Source organism: Aptenodytes forsteri, unplaced genomic scaffold (assembly GCF_000699145.1).
Source record: "Aptenodytes forsteri isolate BGI_AS27 unplaced genomic scaffold, ASM69914v1 Scaffold137, whole genome shotgun sequence".
Lineage (NCBI taxonomy): Eukaryota > Metazoa > Chordata > Aves > Sphenisciformes > Spheniscidae > Aptenodytes > Aptenodytes forsteri.
In genome coordinates, this window is record NW_008796221.1 from 2,530,826 (window position 1) to 2,546,185 (window position 15,360).

General features: G+C 36.8%; 1 protein-coding gene across 1 annotated transcript in view; it reads right to left on the minus strand.

The window, feature by feature from the left end:
- CPNE8 (copine 8) overlaps window positions 1–15,360 on the minus strand; it is a 107,506-nt gene that overhangs the window by 79,236 nt on the left and 12,910 nt on the right. The window contains exons 3-5 of the mRNA XM_019474582.1: window positions 6,949–7,052; window positions 3,008–3,047; window positions 205–281 (exon numbers count right to left, since the gene is read on the minus strand). Of these exons, the coding sequence (XP_019330127.1) occupies window positions 205–281; window positions 3,008–3,047; window positions 6,949–6,992 (161 nt within the window). The 5' untranslated portion in view covers window positions 6,993–7,052. The remainder of the gene's footprint in view (window positions 1–204; window positions 282–3,007; window positions 3,048–6,948; window positions 7,053–15,360) is intronic.

A 15,360-nucleotide genomic window follows, 5' to 3' on the forward strand; every position in this document is an offset into this window, starting at 1 on the left:
CTCCAGACCCCTCACCAGCCTCGTTGCCCTTCTCTGGACACGCTCCAGCACCTCAACGTCCTTCTTGTAGTGAGGGGCCCAAAACTGAACACAGTATTCGAGGTGCGGCCTCACCAGGGCCGAGTACAGGGGCACGATCACTTCCCTACTCCTGCTGGCCACAACATTTCTGATTCATGCAACATTCAAGAATGACATACTTACACAATGGATTTTTCCAGTCTGCTCCCCTGTGAGCCAACTATTTCTCCCAGTGTACAAAACATTTGTCCCAAAAAATCCTGAAAAGCAGTAACATAAAAACTCAGAATTCATATTTCACATTGAAACAAATTTGGTTTCCCATTTATCTGGGCTGTTCACTATTGTAGAATACATTCTGCTGAACATCGCAACTTCATAATAATTATACAATAATGAATCATAAAACAGACTCAATATTATATGTTTTATATAACACTAGGTTACATTTACAGAAGTAATTCTAATGCACTCAACTTACTGTTTTTATATTGCCTTTTTCATCAACAAAAATGAAACTGAGATGGAAAAAATTTAAAAGCATTAGAAACATGACTGTTTCTTTACCTTCTTTAACTGGAGCATTTTAATAAATTTCTCTTTTATGAAGAAATTCGACACTGATTCTATAAATTTCTTGGAAGTTAATTATGTTAGCAGAAATTTAAGCCTGTGCAGGATCTGTATGAGCATCCTGGATTGACAATTATACACAAGCATTCCTTTAATGACAGACTTTATTTTCGTGTTTTATAATTTAACTATATCACTAAAAATCAGCTAATTTTCATATTATATCTCCCTGTAACATAAGTAGAATAAAAATATGAATGAATTTTCAAACTGCTGTATGTACATTGAAAAAAATTTTATGCTGCAGTCCAGCTCCTTATCTTGCAAGTGAAAAGAGCCTGCTAGCTCTGTTCTTCCCAGCATCACTGGCAGTAGTAGTAACAGTAGCTTGTGAGATTTGTTCACAAACAGTAATGAGAATCGAGACACTATAATTCCTATACAGCAAACCATAACGTTATGATACTGTGTATAGTAGCAAATACCTGTACAAGTAGTTCTGACTCTTCTCTCAGCCCAGGCCACTCATTCCCACCTCTGAGCTGTGTTAGTTATAGGTCCATATAGTGAATTGGATCTGAGAACTAACCCCACCGAAGAGGAAAATAACCTTGCAAAAAATAAATTTTTGAACTACGTCCTTTAACCGATCTGACACTGTGACACTGTTTCCATAAAGATTAAGTCTTTTAAAATGGCTAAAATTCATCTGAAAATACACAGCTCCTCATTAATTTTTAAAAACACCAGGTATGACATATTCTAAAATAACACCATTTTCTACACTGAAACCATGTGTTCCACAATTTTCTTCTTTTTTTTTTTGGTGGAGTTTCTATGATTAATTCCTATTAGTTCCACAGTCTGTTATTAATGACAATTGTTCATTACTCTGTTGTTTTTTTCTTAAATCAGGAAGTTACCATGAACATAAAAGTCTAATTTCAGGTAGCCAGTTTTATAAACTTTATTATAGTCAGCTAAAATGACAGCATTGTCTAGTCTGGTTACTTCATACATCCATTATAAAACTTGCTTCATTTGCTTCTCATTTTGCCAAAACTGGGTCACTGAAATTGAAATTCTTCAGGTTTCCTTTTTTTTCATCCCCCAAACTGTTCAACTATTAAATGACACTGCCCAGTATTTCCAAAGGAATGGGTCAACAGCTATTTTTAGGAACAGGGCAGATCTTACTCCACATGAGGTGACTAGAACACATGAGCAGTCTAGCTACGCAAATACTACTGGCCTGACATTCTTCAGAAACACCAAGCTCCCACTGCATGGATATGAGCAAAGCTCTGCTCACTTCCTACCTACTCACTGCCCAAATTCCTAAGAGCTATGGGAAAGAGACACAGGAAGCTGGCAGCAAAATGAACAATCCAAACCAACCTTGAGCACTTGGGAAATGATGGAAATGAATTGCTGTCGTTAAGAATACATTTCTAGCTACCGCCTTTCACAGGGTTCTCAGAGCCATCTTCTTCTTCGTGTGCATAGTATTATATGGCATAGTTTGGATGTCTTCAGCACAGATACCAAGTCTACACCAACTTGTACAGATTTCCTCTTAAAGACAATGGAGGGAAATAGATATTTCTGATATTAATGTTAATGTCTAAAGAATAAAGTTTCCCTCCACAATTGAAGATTCCAGGAAATTGGCACTGTTTAAAAAACAGGCCCTAATGCGTCTGAGTATGCTTAGCCTGTACTAATTAGAATGTAACAAGCACATATGTAATTCAAGATCTACTTGAACAATCTTCAGAAGAACATTGGTTTGTTTTCTCATTGTTTTGTCCTTTTTTTCCTTGGAAGCCTCTGTTTTCTACTCTCACATCTCTAAATTTTAAAGTTACTATTCAATCCCTTCCATTTCAAGATGACACGAGCATAAAAGGTTTCTACTAATATTAATTGGGACACAATCAAAACATGTTTACAATTTTTAGGACCCAGAGAGTATCGAAAAAATGCAGCATATCACATATCTGAAAAGGTATATGTGTGCTTAAATATGCCCTTTACAGGAGGAATGTCCTCTAAATTTTAAAGTTACTATTCAATCCCTTCCATTTCAAGATGACACGAGCATAAAAGGTTTCTACTAATATTAATTGGGACACAATCAAAACATGTTTACAATTTTTAGGACCCAGAGAGTATCGAAAAAATGCAGCATATCACATATCTGAAAAGGTATATGTGTGCTTAAATATGCCCTTTACAGGAGGAATGTCCTGTATATTAAAATTATACTCACAAGCATTATATATGTTATTAACCACAGCATAATCACTGTATTTGTCTCTATGCAATTACTTACAGTCAAAAGAAAATAAACATATTTAGGAAAGCGTAAGCATTTCAGCACAAGAAAGTATAATAGTGAGGAAAAACTTACATGTTTTGATAGGTTAGGACTCTTTGAGTCACCATCGTAGCTTAAAAAAAAAAGAAAAAAAAAAAAGGAAAGTTATATCAGGGTTGCCAGATGACAGATCTGAGGACAATGTAAAGAAACAAAAATCAAACAATTCTCTCACCTATTTCAGTGTGTGAAATTTACACAAACAGATACATGAATGGAAGTCTCACCAGTAAGAAAGACAATTTGAATCATCACAGATTATAGGATTATGGTTCACTAGCTATTTGAAATAAAATAGCTTTCAACAAAGTGCAGGGTACTAAAAGAAATTATTCTGATATTCCTGTTTGAACAATGAAAGCTGCCAAAAACCAGAAAAAAAATTAAAAATTAATCTTAGAAAACAAACTAACTTGTGAATTATTTTCTTAGGTAATTTTTCAGTCATTTGACTAATTAAATAGAAATAACTGACAATAAACTAAATTGCTTTTAGCAAGAGTTTGACTTGTTCTTTTCATCTTATCATAACCTTGTTCTTCCTCCAGCTAGAAAATGCCATTATTTCCCTTCCACTATACAGTCAGATTTCAAAAAAATTACTGTGTGAATTCAAGTTAGATGAAAAAAAAATAAATATAAGAAATTCTTGGGGGATTACTAATCTCTATACTTTCATAGTCTTCCGTCTTTATCAGATAATCCACAGTAATATTTTTATCAAATCCTACATTCAGATTCAATACCAATAACTAAATTTAAAAAGTATCCTCTACGCCCATCTCAGCCTCCCCCGCACGTTTCCATTCCCACCACGTGGTATGCTACCCCTTTGGTTGTGCTGCCACAACTGGTTGGTGGGTTGCATTACGGACCAGATCACAAGTCAGGAGGACAGGAATACCGTAGCTGGATGTGGTGCAGCACAGTCAAAGTTTTAGAAACATATTTGTAAACAAAGGAATGACTATAAAAATCACTAACCTGAGGGGTTTTTTTTAAAAAAAAAAGTAATTGCATACTGTCTGGTGAAATTGAACAGAAGAACACAACTGGTAATTTGACCTGAGGGCTCGCTACACAACTAAAACAAAGAACTACTTCACTGGCAAAATCAGTACCAAATCATCAAATATGAACAGAAAGGGGCCTGAGACACTGGTGGCTGTACAGTTTAGGAGGGGGCTCAGGCTCACTTATCAGAACACCAAAAATCAGAGATATACTTGCCGCTGTCTTTCTGTTGCAAAAAATATTAATCACATGAGGAGTTTCCTTCTTTGAAAAATAACACTTTGGCCAACAGTAGTACACAATTTTGCTGAGGAATTTAAAAAAAGGAAGCTTTCTAAAGATGCTTCTTTCCTGATCCAAATCGGAGCTTTAATCCATGAGTAGCTATATGAGATTCACATTTTTAACTCTGAGTTCTACGATATTTCATTTCTCATCTGTCATTGTTATGGGGCCCTAAAGTAAATTCACAGACTATGGCTATATAGTCACTTGCAGGCAAACATTAAACACAGCTATTCAGCTTTGAGTTCAGAATAGGCTTGTGTCCAGGTAATCCAGAACAGCAGCAGAAAGCAGTCAGGTCTTTCTGATAAGTACAGAGTATGTCTGATATTTACAGCTTTTCGTAAATAAACAAACAGGAGTCCATTTCTCTGAGTACATGAAGAATCAAACAGGAGACTCTATTTCCCCTTCCAGATCCCAGTCCTTTTCAGATAGCACTTATCCAGAAGTTCTTTACAGACTTTCCTTTCTTTGCCTACGCTGAGCCTAGCTTTCTCTTTCTTGGTTCATTTATTTTGCTCTTCTCTTCTATTGCACTGCCTCCTCACCATAACATACATGCATCCTACGAGGAGCAAGAGGCAACCAAATCAAGATTCCTACGCAGCCCCAACTGTGTCTTTATTTCACCAATGCTTTACCTACACTTGAAGGAGAATCCTTTATTTCACAAAGTGACTAGCTCTTACTTAAAGTTATTTTAAATAGCAGGCAACAGTTATATTCAGCAGATTTAGTGACATTAAACCCAACTTCTAAAATAAAAAGTAAAGTCTGCACCAGGCTTCCATGGTGAAGATGAAAGAATTTGTACCTAGCCATCTAGAAGCACCCTGTAATCTATCTTGGCATTGAGTATTTCCTTTCACTCCTTGAAATAGTTGAAGTCTAGATGGAAACAGCTAGCTGTTATCTGTGTATTGAACATGATGGAACTTTTTTCCTCACTCATCCCTCCAACACTTCTTGTTAACTTAGGAAGCATTCTGACATGCTATAAAAAGACATTTACAGCTAAAGAAAAATTAGACATGGGGGTTTTTTTTGTTTCCACGATATAGGAAATGCTGCCATTCAAGAGCATTTCAGTACACCCTGCTGGCAACTTAAAACAAAATCAGCAAAACTACACGTAACTTTATTAATGTTGCTAACATACATCTATCAGGCATCATACTTTTTCTTCCACTGCTATGGGAAGAATCATCACTAATGTGATCACTGCCCTATTTATTTTATGCCCTGCTTAATGTACAGATTGATTTACATTCCAGAAACTCGGGGGGAGGGAAGGGAGGGAATCAAGAGACTGTCAGAGTCACTTCGAAGCAACTACTTGGACGAGTAAATGGCGCATTGAGACTAAAGCCTAGAAGATTTAAAAATGGCTTTACCATGAACTTGCTAGGAAGTTTTAGGCAAATTATGAAGTCTTTCTTCATCTGTTTTGCTGTCTACAAGACAGAAATCCATTAAATGCAGGTTCTATATCAAGGCAAACTTGCAACGTAACTTTAAATTGGGAAGCGGTAATACTACAACTTAGCACTGCTATAATCAACACCTGAGTAGGACTTGTTTTAATTCCATGAAGCATATCAGGAGACCTCAGTCTTTAGAATTTGAAAGTATAGGAAGGCAGACAACACTGTATCTTTCTTGATATATTTATTTGATAAGTAACTTAACAGACAATTCTCCTAAATCTTTCTCAAGAACAAATAAACTAAGAGAAATACACATGAAGGCAGAAATCTTAGGAACACAAAATAAGAATTGACAAAACTCAAGCTAAAGTACATCTTGCAAAGCACATGAAAAGAAATAGGAAAAGGGTTCTTCAACTAAAAAAGACACGTAAAGAAAAATTGTGGCCACTATGCATACTATACTGCAAAGCTGAGTGAATGGCTTTCCCTTAATTATCTATGAGGGTTGTTCAAGTGCTCTCTCAAAGGGCAAGGTTAGGAAGAATTGCTAATAAAAAAGAGGATGAGAATTAAAAAAACAAGACAAGCTTGATTATCACAAAGACTGAAATAATAAGAATGGGGTGAAGTGTAACAGATGACATGCAAGGTGACCTCGTGACTGGACTCTCAATTCTGTTTTCCAAAGAATAAAGTGAAAATCAAACCAGTTCCACCAGTGGAATTAAATAAGTATATCTAGAATAACGTCAAAAGCCATCTTTTGATGTTATGTTCTTTTGCCATCTTTTGATGTTCTACTGCTAGAACAACTTCTTTCACTTTAAAATCTTAAAAATTAGTATACTTAGATGCATACTAGCATTTACTTTAGTAAAGAAAATTTTGGCTCTGTACTACTTGTACAATATTTTATTTCTGGACAGTATGTCCATACCTGTTTCATTGGCTATGCTGCAAGAATATTTTAACATTTTGACATCCTTAGCTTTCTAACTATTTTCTAAAAGTAAAGATTGTGAGTATGATTGTACTTTGACTAGTTAACACCTGCCAATTTCTTAAAACTCGGTCATTATTACATTACACATTTATTTCTGAGGAAGCAATGCTAAATCAATCATGTTTATTAATGTATTCCATGTCAATAGATACTCTCTCTTTTCAAGTTAATTTTTTGCTGGACAAAACTTAATATGTTTACAGAGGCTGTAATATTAGAGTCAAAGATTGTTAACTTACAAATCAAATCGCAGATTCTCTCTTTCTTCAAAGAAGTAGTCCATTATAAATTTTCTTACAAAATCTGGATTTAAAGTATTATCAATTACTTCTGTTCTTCCAAACTGTAAAAGAAAAATATAAGTTTAAGCCACATGCCATAATGAAGTATAATTAAGTAAACTGCCAATACCAGCAATATGTGAGATATGAGAGAGCCTGTAAAAAATTCTCTTAAAAAGATGCCATGAGAGAAAATTACTGTGTTCACATGAATATACCGGTTATCTGTGGATGAAGACTGGCAGAAGACCTCATATTTCAACATAAAGAGTGGTGCACGCCCTGTATCATATGACCTAAACTTTATAAACATCAGCTCCCAAAGCCAATCAGAATCCACAAAAATTTGGGGAAGAAATTCAGTAACATAAAAATCCACCATTTCCTCAAAAAAAATGACAACAGCAAGCAAAAGTTTGCATATATTGCTTGTTTCAGATAGCTTTAAATATTAGGGAACACAGTCCTTCCATTAGACGTGTATCATTTTTGCACTACCCAGCTCCTATTTCACCTCAGTTCAGCTCTCTTTTCATCTCTCCTCTCTCTGAGCTTTCTGCAAAACGCCTTTTCTCTCCTGGTGTTTCCAGGAAGAGCTTCAGCTCTCGTCAAGCTGAAAATATTTTAATTAAAAAAAAACCAAAAAACAAACCTTCTGATTGACTTCAGTCATAAACATCACAGATATAAATGATCATAAAATATCAGTGTGGTAATTTTGTTCTTTAGCTGCTCTCTCAAGACACTCAGAAAACAAAACAAAAAAAAATGAGTTATTATTGAAATGAGCATTTCATTTTGACCTACACATTGAACATATCAAGACACTTGAATATAGCCTACTGAAAAGCTTTTTGACAGTCTGCTGAAAGATCATCATTAAGGAGTCCTCAAAACTGCAATTTGGGACTAGAGATTTTTGAATGACTCAAAGACTGCCAACCTCTTCATTGACAGGACTTAACTAAATCAATAAACATGGATAAAGAAAGAATAAACCTTCTCGTAACTGAAGGTTTTTCAGATGTATTTCCTAAAAATGTTTTCACATCTAACCACTATAACCTGCACAGAGCCCCTCAACAGGAGCCTCCCTATCCCAGCCCCTACATACTTAACATGTGTGGTATAAAAGAACAGAGCATACTCCACTGTCTCTTCCTTTCAAAACTAAGCAATTTTCTTTCATTGCTTGATTCTTATTAAAATACAATGGTAAAGAATTCCAGCCACATTATTGGTGTGCTTTAAAGAAGCTCCATTACTGTCAGCAACTTTTTTCTCTTTTGAATGACTGCATCAAACTGCAGGGGACTGACTCCAAGCACCATTCACTCACACAGGTCATCTGGAGAAGTGGGCCTGTATCTAAGAGGACAACTGCTTTGCAAAGAGCAACTACCCACCCAAAGGTCTCAGGTACAATAAAATGTTCAACAAAACTTAACACATTTTCAAGACACAGCTCTATAAAGTCTCAGGAAAAGGAACAATCCTCAGGAGTGACACAGTGGTTATTTGTGTCTTTACAGAGTGTGCTTGAATCCTGTTTGGTACCTTCACTTTCGCTATGTTGTGAGATGTTCAATTGGACAGTCTTATTCAGAGATCTCCATATTCCAGCACTTCCTATAAAAGACAGAGAAGCAGAACTATCTTCCCAATGAATGACACCATCTCCAAATAAAAAGGCAAAGATCATTTAACATATAGTGTCAATTAGCATACTCGTTTGCCAAGACTTTACATCATTTTTTAAAACCTAGGTGGAATGATTCCCTGGTCTCATGGGAACCTTGATATCCCCTGCAAGAAGGCTTCTGAATATGTCCTAAGGCACAAACTGTTTAGAAAGCAAGTTTACCCATTAGCAATCTCTCTATTTCTTCAGCTCTCCTAAGCCAAAGCAATAGTTATGAAGGGTGTAAGCATTATACAGGCGTGGGCAGGAGAAATCTTCAGAGGCTCTCCAGAGTGATGAAGATACTGGATATTAAAAATAAAATCCCCGAGACTCTAAAGAGAGGACTAGCACAGGATGCACATGATCCTGGAAACAGATCAGAACATGAAGAAATAGTTTGATCCTTACTGTTTGTTTTGGATGAAAAAAGTCAGTCTCTTGAGAAATGATTCAAGGTATTCTCTGAAATGTGGGGATAAAGTTGACAGGCAGAGTGCTGTAAAAAACACTCTCTTGAACCAACACTAGTGACTACTATGGCCAAGCAATGAGAAATGACAGCAGTGGTAGAAAGTTGGCATTTCTATGGGAATAAGTATGGCTGGAATACTTGCGTGGGCTAAAGGGCCTTTCTTTCCCCTCTGAATAGTAGCGTCAAATTTTATGTACATTCAAAGTCTCCAATCAGTTTCCAGGTCAAATAAATCTCAGTGTTCATAAATAAAATCTTCCCCTGTCAGCTGCATGCTTTATAACATTCAACAACATTGGAGCCAGGAAAAACTGAAAGCTGGAATTGCTGATAAAATGAAATATGTAGCAATATCTAAGCATTTAGTACTGTTTGAAGGTATGCACTGAAAATGAGAAGCCACTCTCTGACACAAGCCAGTAAACAGCAGTTCATCAGACCAGGGATGAGAAATGAAAACAATGGGGCCATAAGGACCATCCATTTTGCAGTTCTGAACAGGAATGTATCTCATCTGTGTATTTTTTTTCCCCCTCAAGTGTCCTATTTCTTCCATTTGCACTCTTACAGCAAACTGTCCAAATTCTCTCAAAGACTGGAATCAGCTGCATAAAGAGAAGACTTACCCTTACTACTGAAATCTGATAAACACTGACCTACTCTAGCAGAAAAGGACTCTGGGCCTTCAAAAAGAAGATCCAAGGATGACTGCATTGTAACTAGCAAAACTACCAGAGGCACAGCAAGTAAGCAAAGAACATGTATTAAGTTCTGGTAGTCTCTCATGCTATGTCCACCAGAATCAGACACACATATACAAAGATATCCATGAAAATATCTGCCAGTCTGTGCAAATTCAAGTAGCAAATTGTCCTGGGAGACTCCTTAATCACCAGGCAGGAAAAGAAAGGTTACTGAAGTTCTTTAAATCCTCAGATTAGGACAAGCTTGAAGGAGAGTAAGAGGATCTTCAATCATGTGGGACCTACACTTCTATATACATGGAAGACACAGAGAAACAAATAACACAGGGAACTGTAGCCTAAGAAAGTTTACTTTCTGCTGCCAAAGTCCTCATCTAAATTGAAAGACACAAACCCAAAATAACTAAGTGAGCTCAGAGGATAACTTGTCAAGAGTCCACTTTAGGGGCACTAATACCTCTCTTGACAAACCTCTGGCTTGACACCTTCATTAACAGATCATTTTCTGACAGTATGATCCTTCTTGAAATAGTAAAGGCAGTTTGCACAACAGGAGGATATCCTTGACTTTGGAAAAGCCATTCAGAGGAAAAGAAAATTAATGGCTAAGGAAAACAGACAAGAATCATAGAATACTTGAGGTTGGAAGGGACCTCGGGAGATTGTCCAGTTCCACCTTCCTGCTCAAAGCAGGATCAGCTAGAGTAGGTTGTCCAAATTTTGAGTATGTCCAAGGATAGAGACTCCGCAACCCCTCTGGGCAACCTATTCCAGTATAAGATCACCTTCACAGTAAAAAGTTTTTTTTCTTATGTTTACATAGAATTTTCTGTATTTCAATTTGTACCCATTGACTCTTGTCCTTCCACTGGATACAGCTGAGAACAGTCCGTCTCTGCCTTCTTTACTGCCTCACATCAGGTATTTATAAACATGGATAAAATGTAAACCTTCTCTTCTCCAGGCTGAACAATCCCAGCTCCCTCAGCCTCTCCTCATATGAGAGATGCTCCAGTCCCTTTAACATCTTAGTGGCCCTTTGCCGGACCCACTTTAGTATGTCCGTACCTTTCTCATACAGGGGAGCTCAGCGCTGGCCACAGCACTCCAGCTATGGTCTCACTGGTGCTGAGGGCAAGGATCTCCCCCCTTGACCTGTTGGCAATGCTGTCCCTAATGCAGCACAGGATGTTGGGCTTGCACGCTGAAAAACCCTCTCCATTTCACTCAGATGGAAGGTACTAAGGGACTGGGGGCATGACAACTTTTACAAGTGCATGAAAAAGCAAGATACAGGAACATAGCTAGGTAAAGGAAAACACTGATTCCCTTTGTTCCTATGTACCCTGAAGTGATTGTGACTGGAGGGGGACACAGACATTCACCTCAGACAAAAAATGCAGCTTATTTATACGGCCTTGTGGACTCTCCACAAAGTACAACAAAGACAAATTCAAAGTCCTGTACTGGTACTGGGGACTGAGTGGTGGGGTATGAGTTGTGCAGAAAAGGTCCTGGTGCAGCCATAAGGGTTTAACAACACATTGGGTTGTATTAGGGTCAGCACAGCCTGCAGATCAAAGGCAACAATTATTCCCCCTCTATTCAATACATGTAGGGCCCCCACCTGGAAAACTGGGTACAGTTTGGGGCTCTAAATACAACTGAATCAACAGACCAGAGGCAGATCAGTTAAATGGACCCTTAAAAAAAAAAAACAAAACCAAACAAAAACCATCAGCAGGCTGGAGCACACAACTTGAGGAAAAGTCGACAGAGCTCAGTTTGTTCAGCTTGGAGAAGAGAAGGTTTAGGGAAGATCTATTTCCACTACCATCCTCCACTACCTAAACAGCATTATAGAAGACAGAGCCAGACAGTTCACAGAGAGCACAACAAAAGGACAAGCTGCAATAGTCAAAAGTTGCAACAAAGGAAATTATGAAGGGATATAGGGAAACACTCTTCTGGAATGAGTGATTAAGCACCGGAATGGGTTGCGCAGAGAGTTGTGCAGTCTCTGCCACTAGAGAATTTCAAACCTTAGCTGAGAAAGGCCCTGAGCAACCTGGCCTAACTTTGAAAATGGCTTTGCATGGATCAGGAGGATGAACCAGACACAGCAGATGAGTAGGAGGCTGGATAACACAAAGGTTCTTTTCACCTAAATTATTCCATGATTATGTCATATTTCATCTCTCGGGTTTTTAAGTTTTATAGTTCCATTAGAAATAGAACTATGTATGAATTCAAAGGAAGAGTTACTTGAGAAGGAAAAAAAATAGTTAGAAAATGGCAGCTAAACGTCAGTTTTAATTTTTTAAAACAGTAAAGTATCATAAATTTCTAAGTACTTTTCGTCCCTTCAAATCTGCATTTTTTTCAGTAAACAATATTTCACTTTACACTATAATCATGTTACACTTCGGAAATCTTTCAGACTTGATTTAAAATGCATGACAGAAGTGTATCAGTATAAGAAGATGAATATGCAATATGCTGATGATTAAATCACACTGAGACCAGAGAAGGCCTAACAGAATGCCCGTTACACTGCTACCTTTATCTCTCATCAGTTATACTGAAATTGTTACACAACTCAAGAATTCTTTGGCACTGCTAAATTTTCTTTAAATCATTTTAAATTATTTTTTTTAATTGAGGCTTCAGTTTTTTGGCCTGTTTACTTTTTTCCAAGGGCTCACAAATGATTCCTTCACATTAAACTAATATAACTAATCACTTAACTGACAAGTTACTATTAAAATTTATCTTGGAGATGACATTAAAATGCTGGCCTCTAAAAATCACCAGTCTATACTTCTCAGCTAAATGAAGCATCGCCTTTTTAAATCTGTTTTCCCAATTACCTACAGCCTTTTTTAAGCAGAACAGGTTATTTCTATAATCCAGTCACTTACAACTAATAATGTAGCTGCTAATTAATTAGTTCTCCTCATGGCCTAGTTTCCCCACTAACAGTTGTGTGAAGTTAAAATCTTAACATGGCCAACAAGCAAATACTTTTAGAAATGTCATTCAGGAGAGTTACAGAATCAATTTAACTATTTAAAGGAAAATAAATGTTCAACAAAGAAAACCAAGAACAGAGTCCCTTTTCTGGATTTCCTGAGATGGAGAGTCTTTGTCACTTCCTAATGCAAGCTCTCCTAGTAGAAAGGGATTTTTAAAATTTATTTAGTCATTTTAATTTTTTATAGCATCTCAATCTAGTGACCCAGCCTAAGGGGCTATGAGATTTAATGGAAAATCATAACCTTATTTTGACATCAAAGTTATAAAAGACTAGCAAGTTGGGTAAGTCCAATATCAAAGATACAAAGCAACTATTGTAACTATGAGGGTCTAACCCCACCCTCAGCTAACCACCTTCTATATGAATTATCTGAATTAATTCTTGCTTCAACTTTATGGCCATGAGTGAACTTGAGAATAATATCTAGTTAGCCCTCTTTTCTTGTTTTGTTTTGTTTTAAGTTTGCAGTGTTTTACCACAATTGCAATGAAGTTGTTCCAATAATTAATCACCCCCATTCTGAAAAATAAATTGTTTCTTGCCTGTTTTTTATTTCACTTCCTTTTCCATCTTTTGGGTCTTTCTACACCTTTGCTAGACAGAAATGTTTTCCATTATGAAATTTATGTTCTTAGTGTTGATATTTATAGCTGATTACAATTATCCTTAATTCACTCTTTCATTAGGAAAATAATTTGAGCTTAAGTTTTTCAGTGTAGCATATGTTATTTGATCTTTTAATAATTCATTACTTTTATCTCTAGTCTTTTGTCTTTTAAACATCTTTCTTGAAAGGTGAACAGTCAGAACTTAGTATTCTGTTACAATTCTAGGAAACTAAAGAACTAAAAAATGGTTTAAACTATCACTAGGTTCTTGGCTCTGATCTAAATGGCTTTTGAAAATTCTTTAGGAAGCTCCAGGTAACACTCTCCATTGGAAGCTCACTGCACAAAATGGTATATAGAACACACAACAAAAGATAATCCTCTTCTCAGACTCTGTAATCTAGCTTCACTACATGTGAACAGAACAAATAAGAAACTTGAATTGTGGAGAAAGAAATGCAGTACCAATAAAATGACCCTGTTATAATAATGATTAACAGTCTCAAATAATCAGAATTACAGAGATTACAAGGAAACAAACAAGAAATTCACAACTGCCAACCACACTCTAGAAAAACCATAGTCATAAAATGTCCTGCAGTGTGTTTGTCCCAAAGGAAGAATAATGTTTTTAATATATAAACTCATACTAATTATCAGAAGAACCACAATATTCCTCTAATATGCATGCAGGCACTCATGAAACCTGTATACTGCATGTACACATGATGGTGATTTCTACATAACCCTTTTTAACTGATGGTCGTACAATCATAAGTATATAAAAACCAGAAAGGATTCCTCACTTTTCTGTGCTTTGGCTTTTTTCCATTAACTGTTTCCTTTGAAAGGAAACATGACTTCCTTGAAAAGATGACGTTCTTTTATTCCAACTGTCTTAATTCCCTCAAACAGTTGATTCTTTTGAGAAATCTGCCAGAGAAAGCTTTCCAGTAAACTGAATATCATGCAACAGCAAAATTTATTCTTCACAACTGGGACAGTATAGGCTTCTTCCATACTCTCCATCCTTTGCTTCCTTGTACTGAAACTTTTTCTACTAATCTGATACAAACTACTGTCCTATTTATGCCATGTCCCTCTGCTAAAGAAGATACAAGCTATTGTTCCAAAGAAACTTCACCAGTACTCTAAAAAACCCAAAATCTAAGTCCCAATAAATGTCAACTATAAAATGTCTAGCATTTGTCATTTTCATTAAGACAGCCTTCAAAAATCTACAAAGGATACTCAAAAGCATGTCTTATTACAGTTCAAATGGTAATCAAATTGGTAGATGCTGCAGTGAAATGCTTAACTACTAGACACGTGACTAAGTGTCTACTTTGAACAAAATCAGTCATATTATCATAGAATCAATTAGGTTGGAAAAGACCTTTAAGATCACGAAGTCCAACTGTCAACCTAACACTGCCAAGTCCACCACTAAACCATGTCCCTAAGTCTTTTAAATACCTCCGGGGATGGCGACTCAACCACTTCCCTGGGCAGCCTGTTCCAATGCTTGACAATCCTTTTGGTGAAGAAATCTTTCCTAATATCTAATCTAAACCTCCCCTGGCGCAACTTGAGGCCATTTCCTCTCGTCCTATCACTTGTCACTTGGGAGAAGAGACCGACACCCACCTCGCTACAACCTCCTTTCAGGTAGCTGTAGAGAGAGATAAGGTCTCCCCTCAGCCTCCTTTTCTCCAGGCTAAACAACCCCAGTTCCCTCAGCCGCTCCTCATAAGACTTGTGCTCTAGACCCTTTACCAGCTTCGTTGCTCTTCTTTGGACATGCTCCAGCACCTCAACGTCCTTCTTGTAGTGAGGGGCCCAAAACTGAACACAGTATTCGAGGT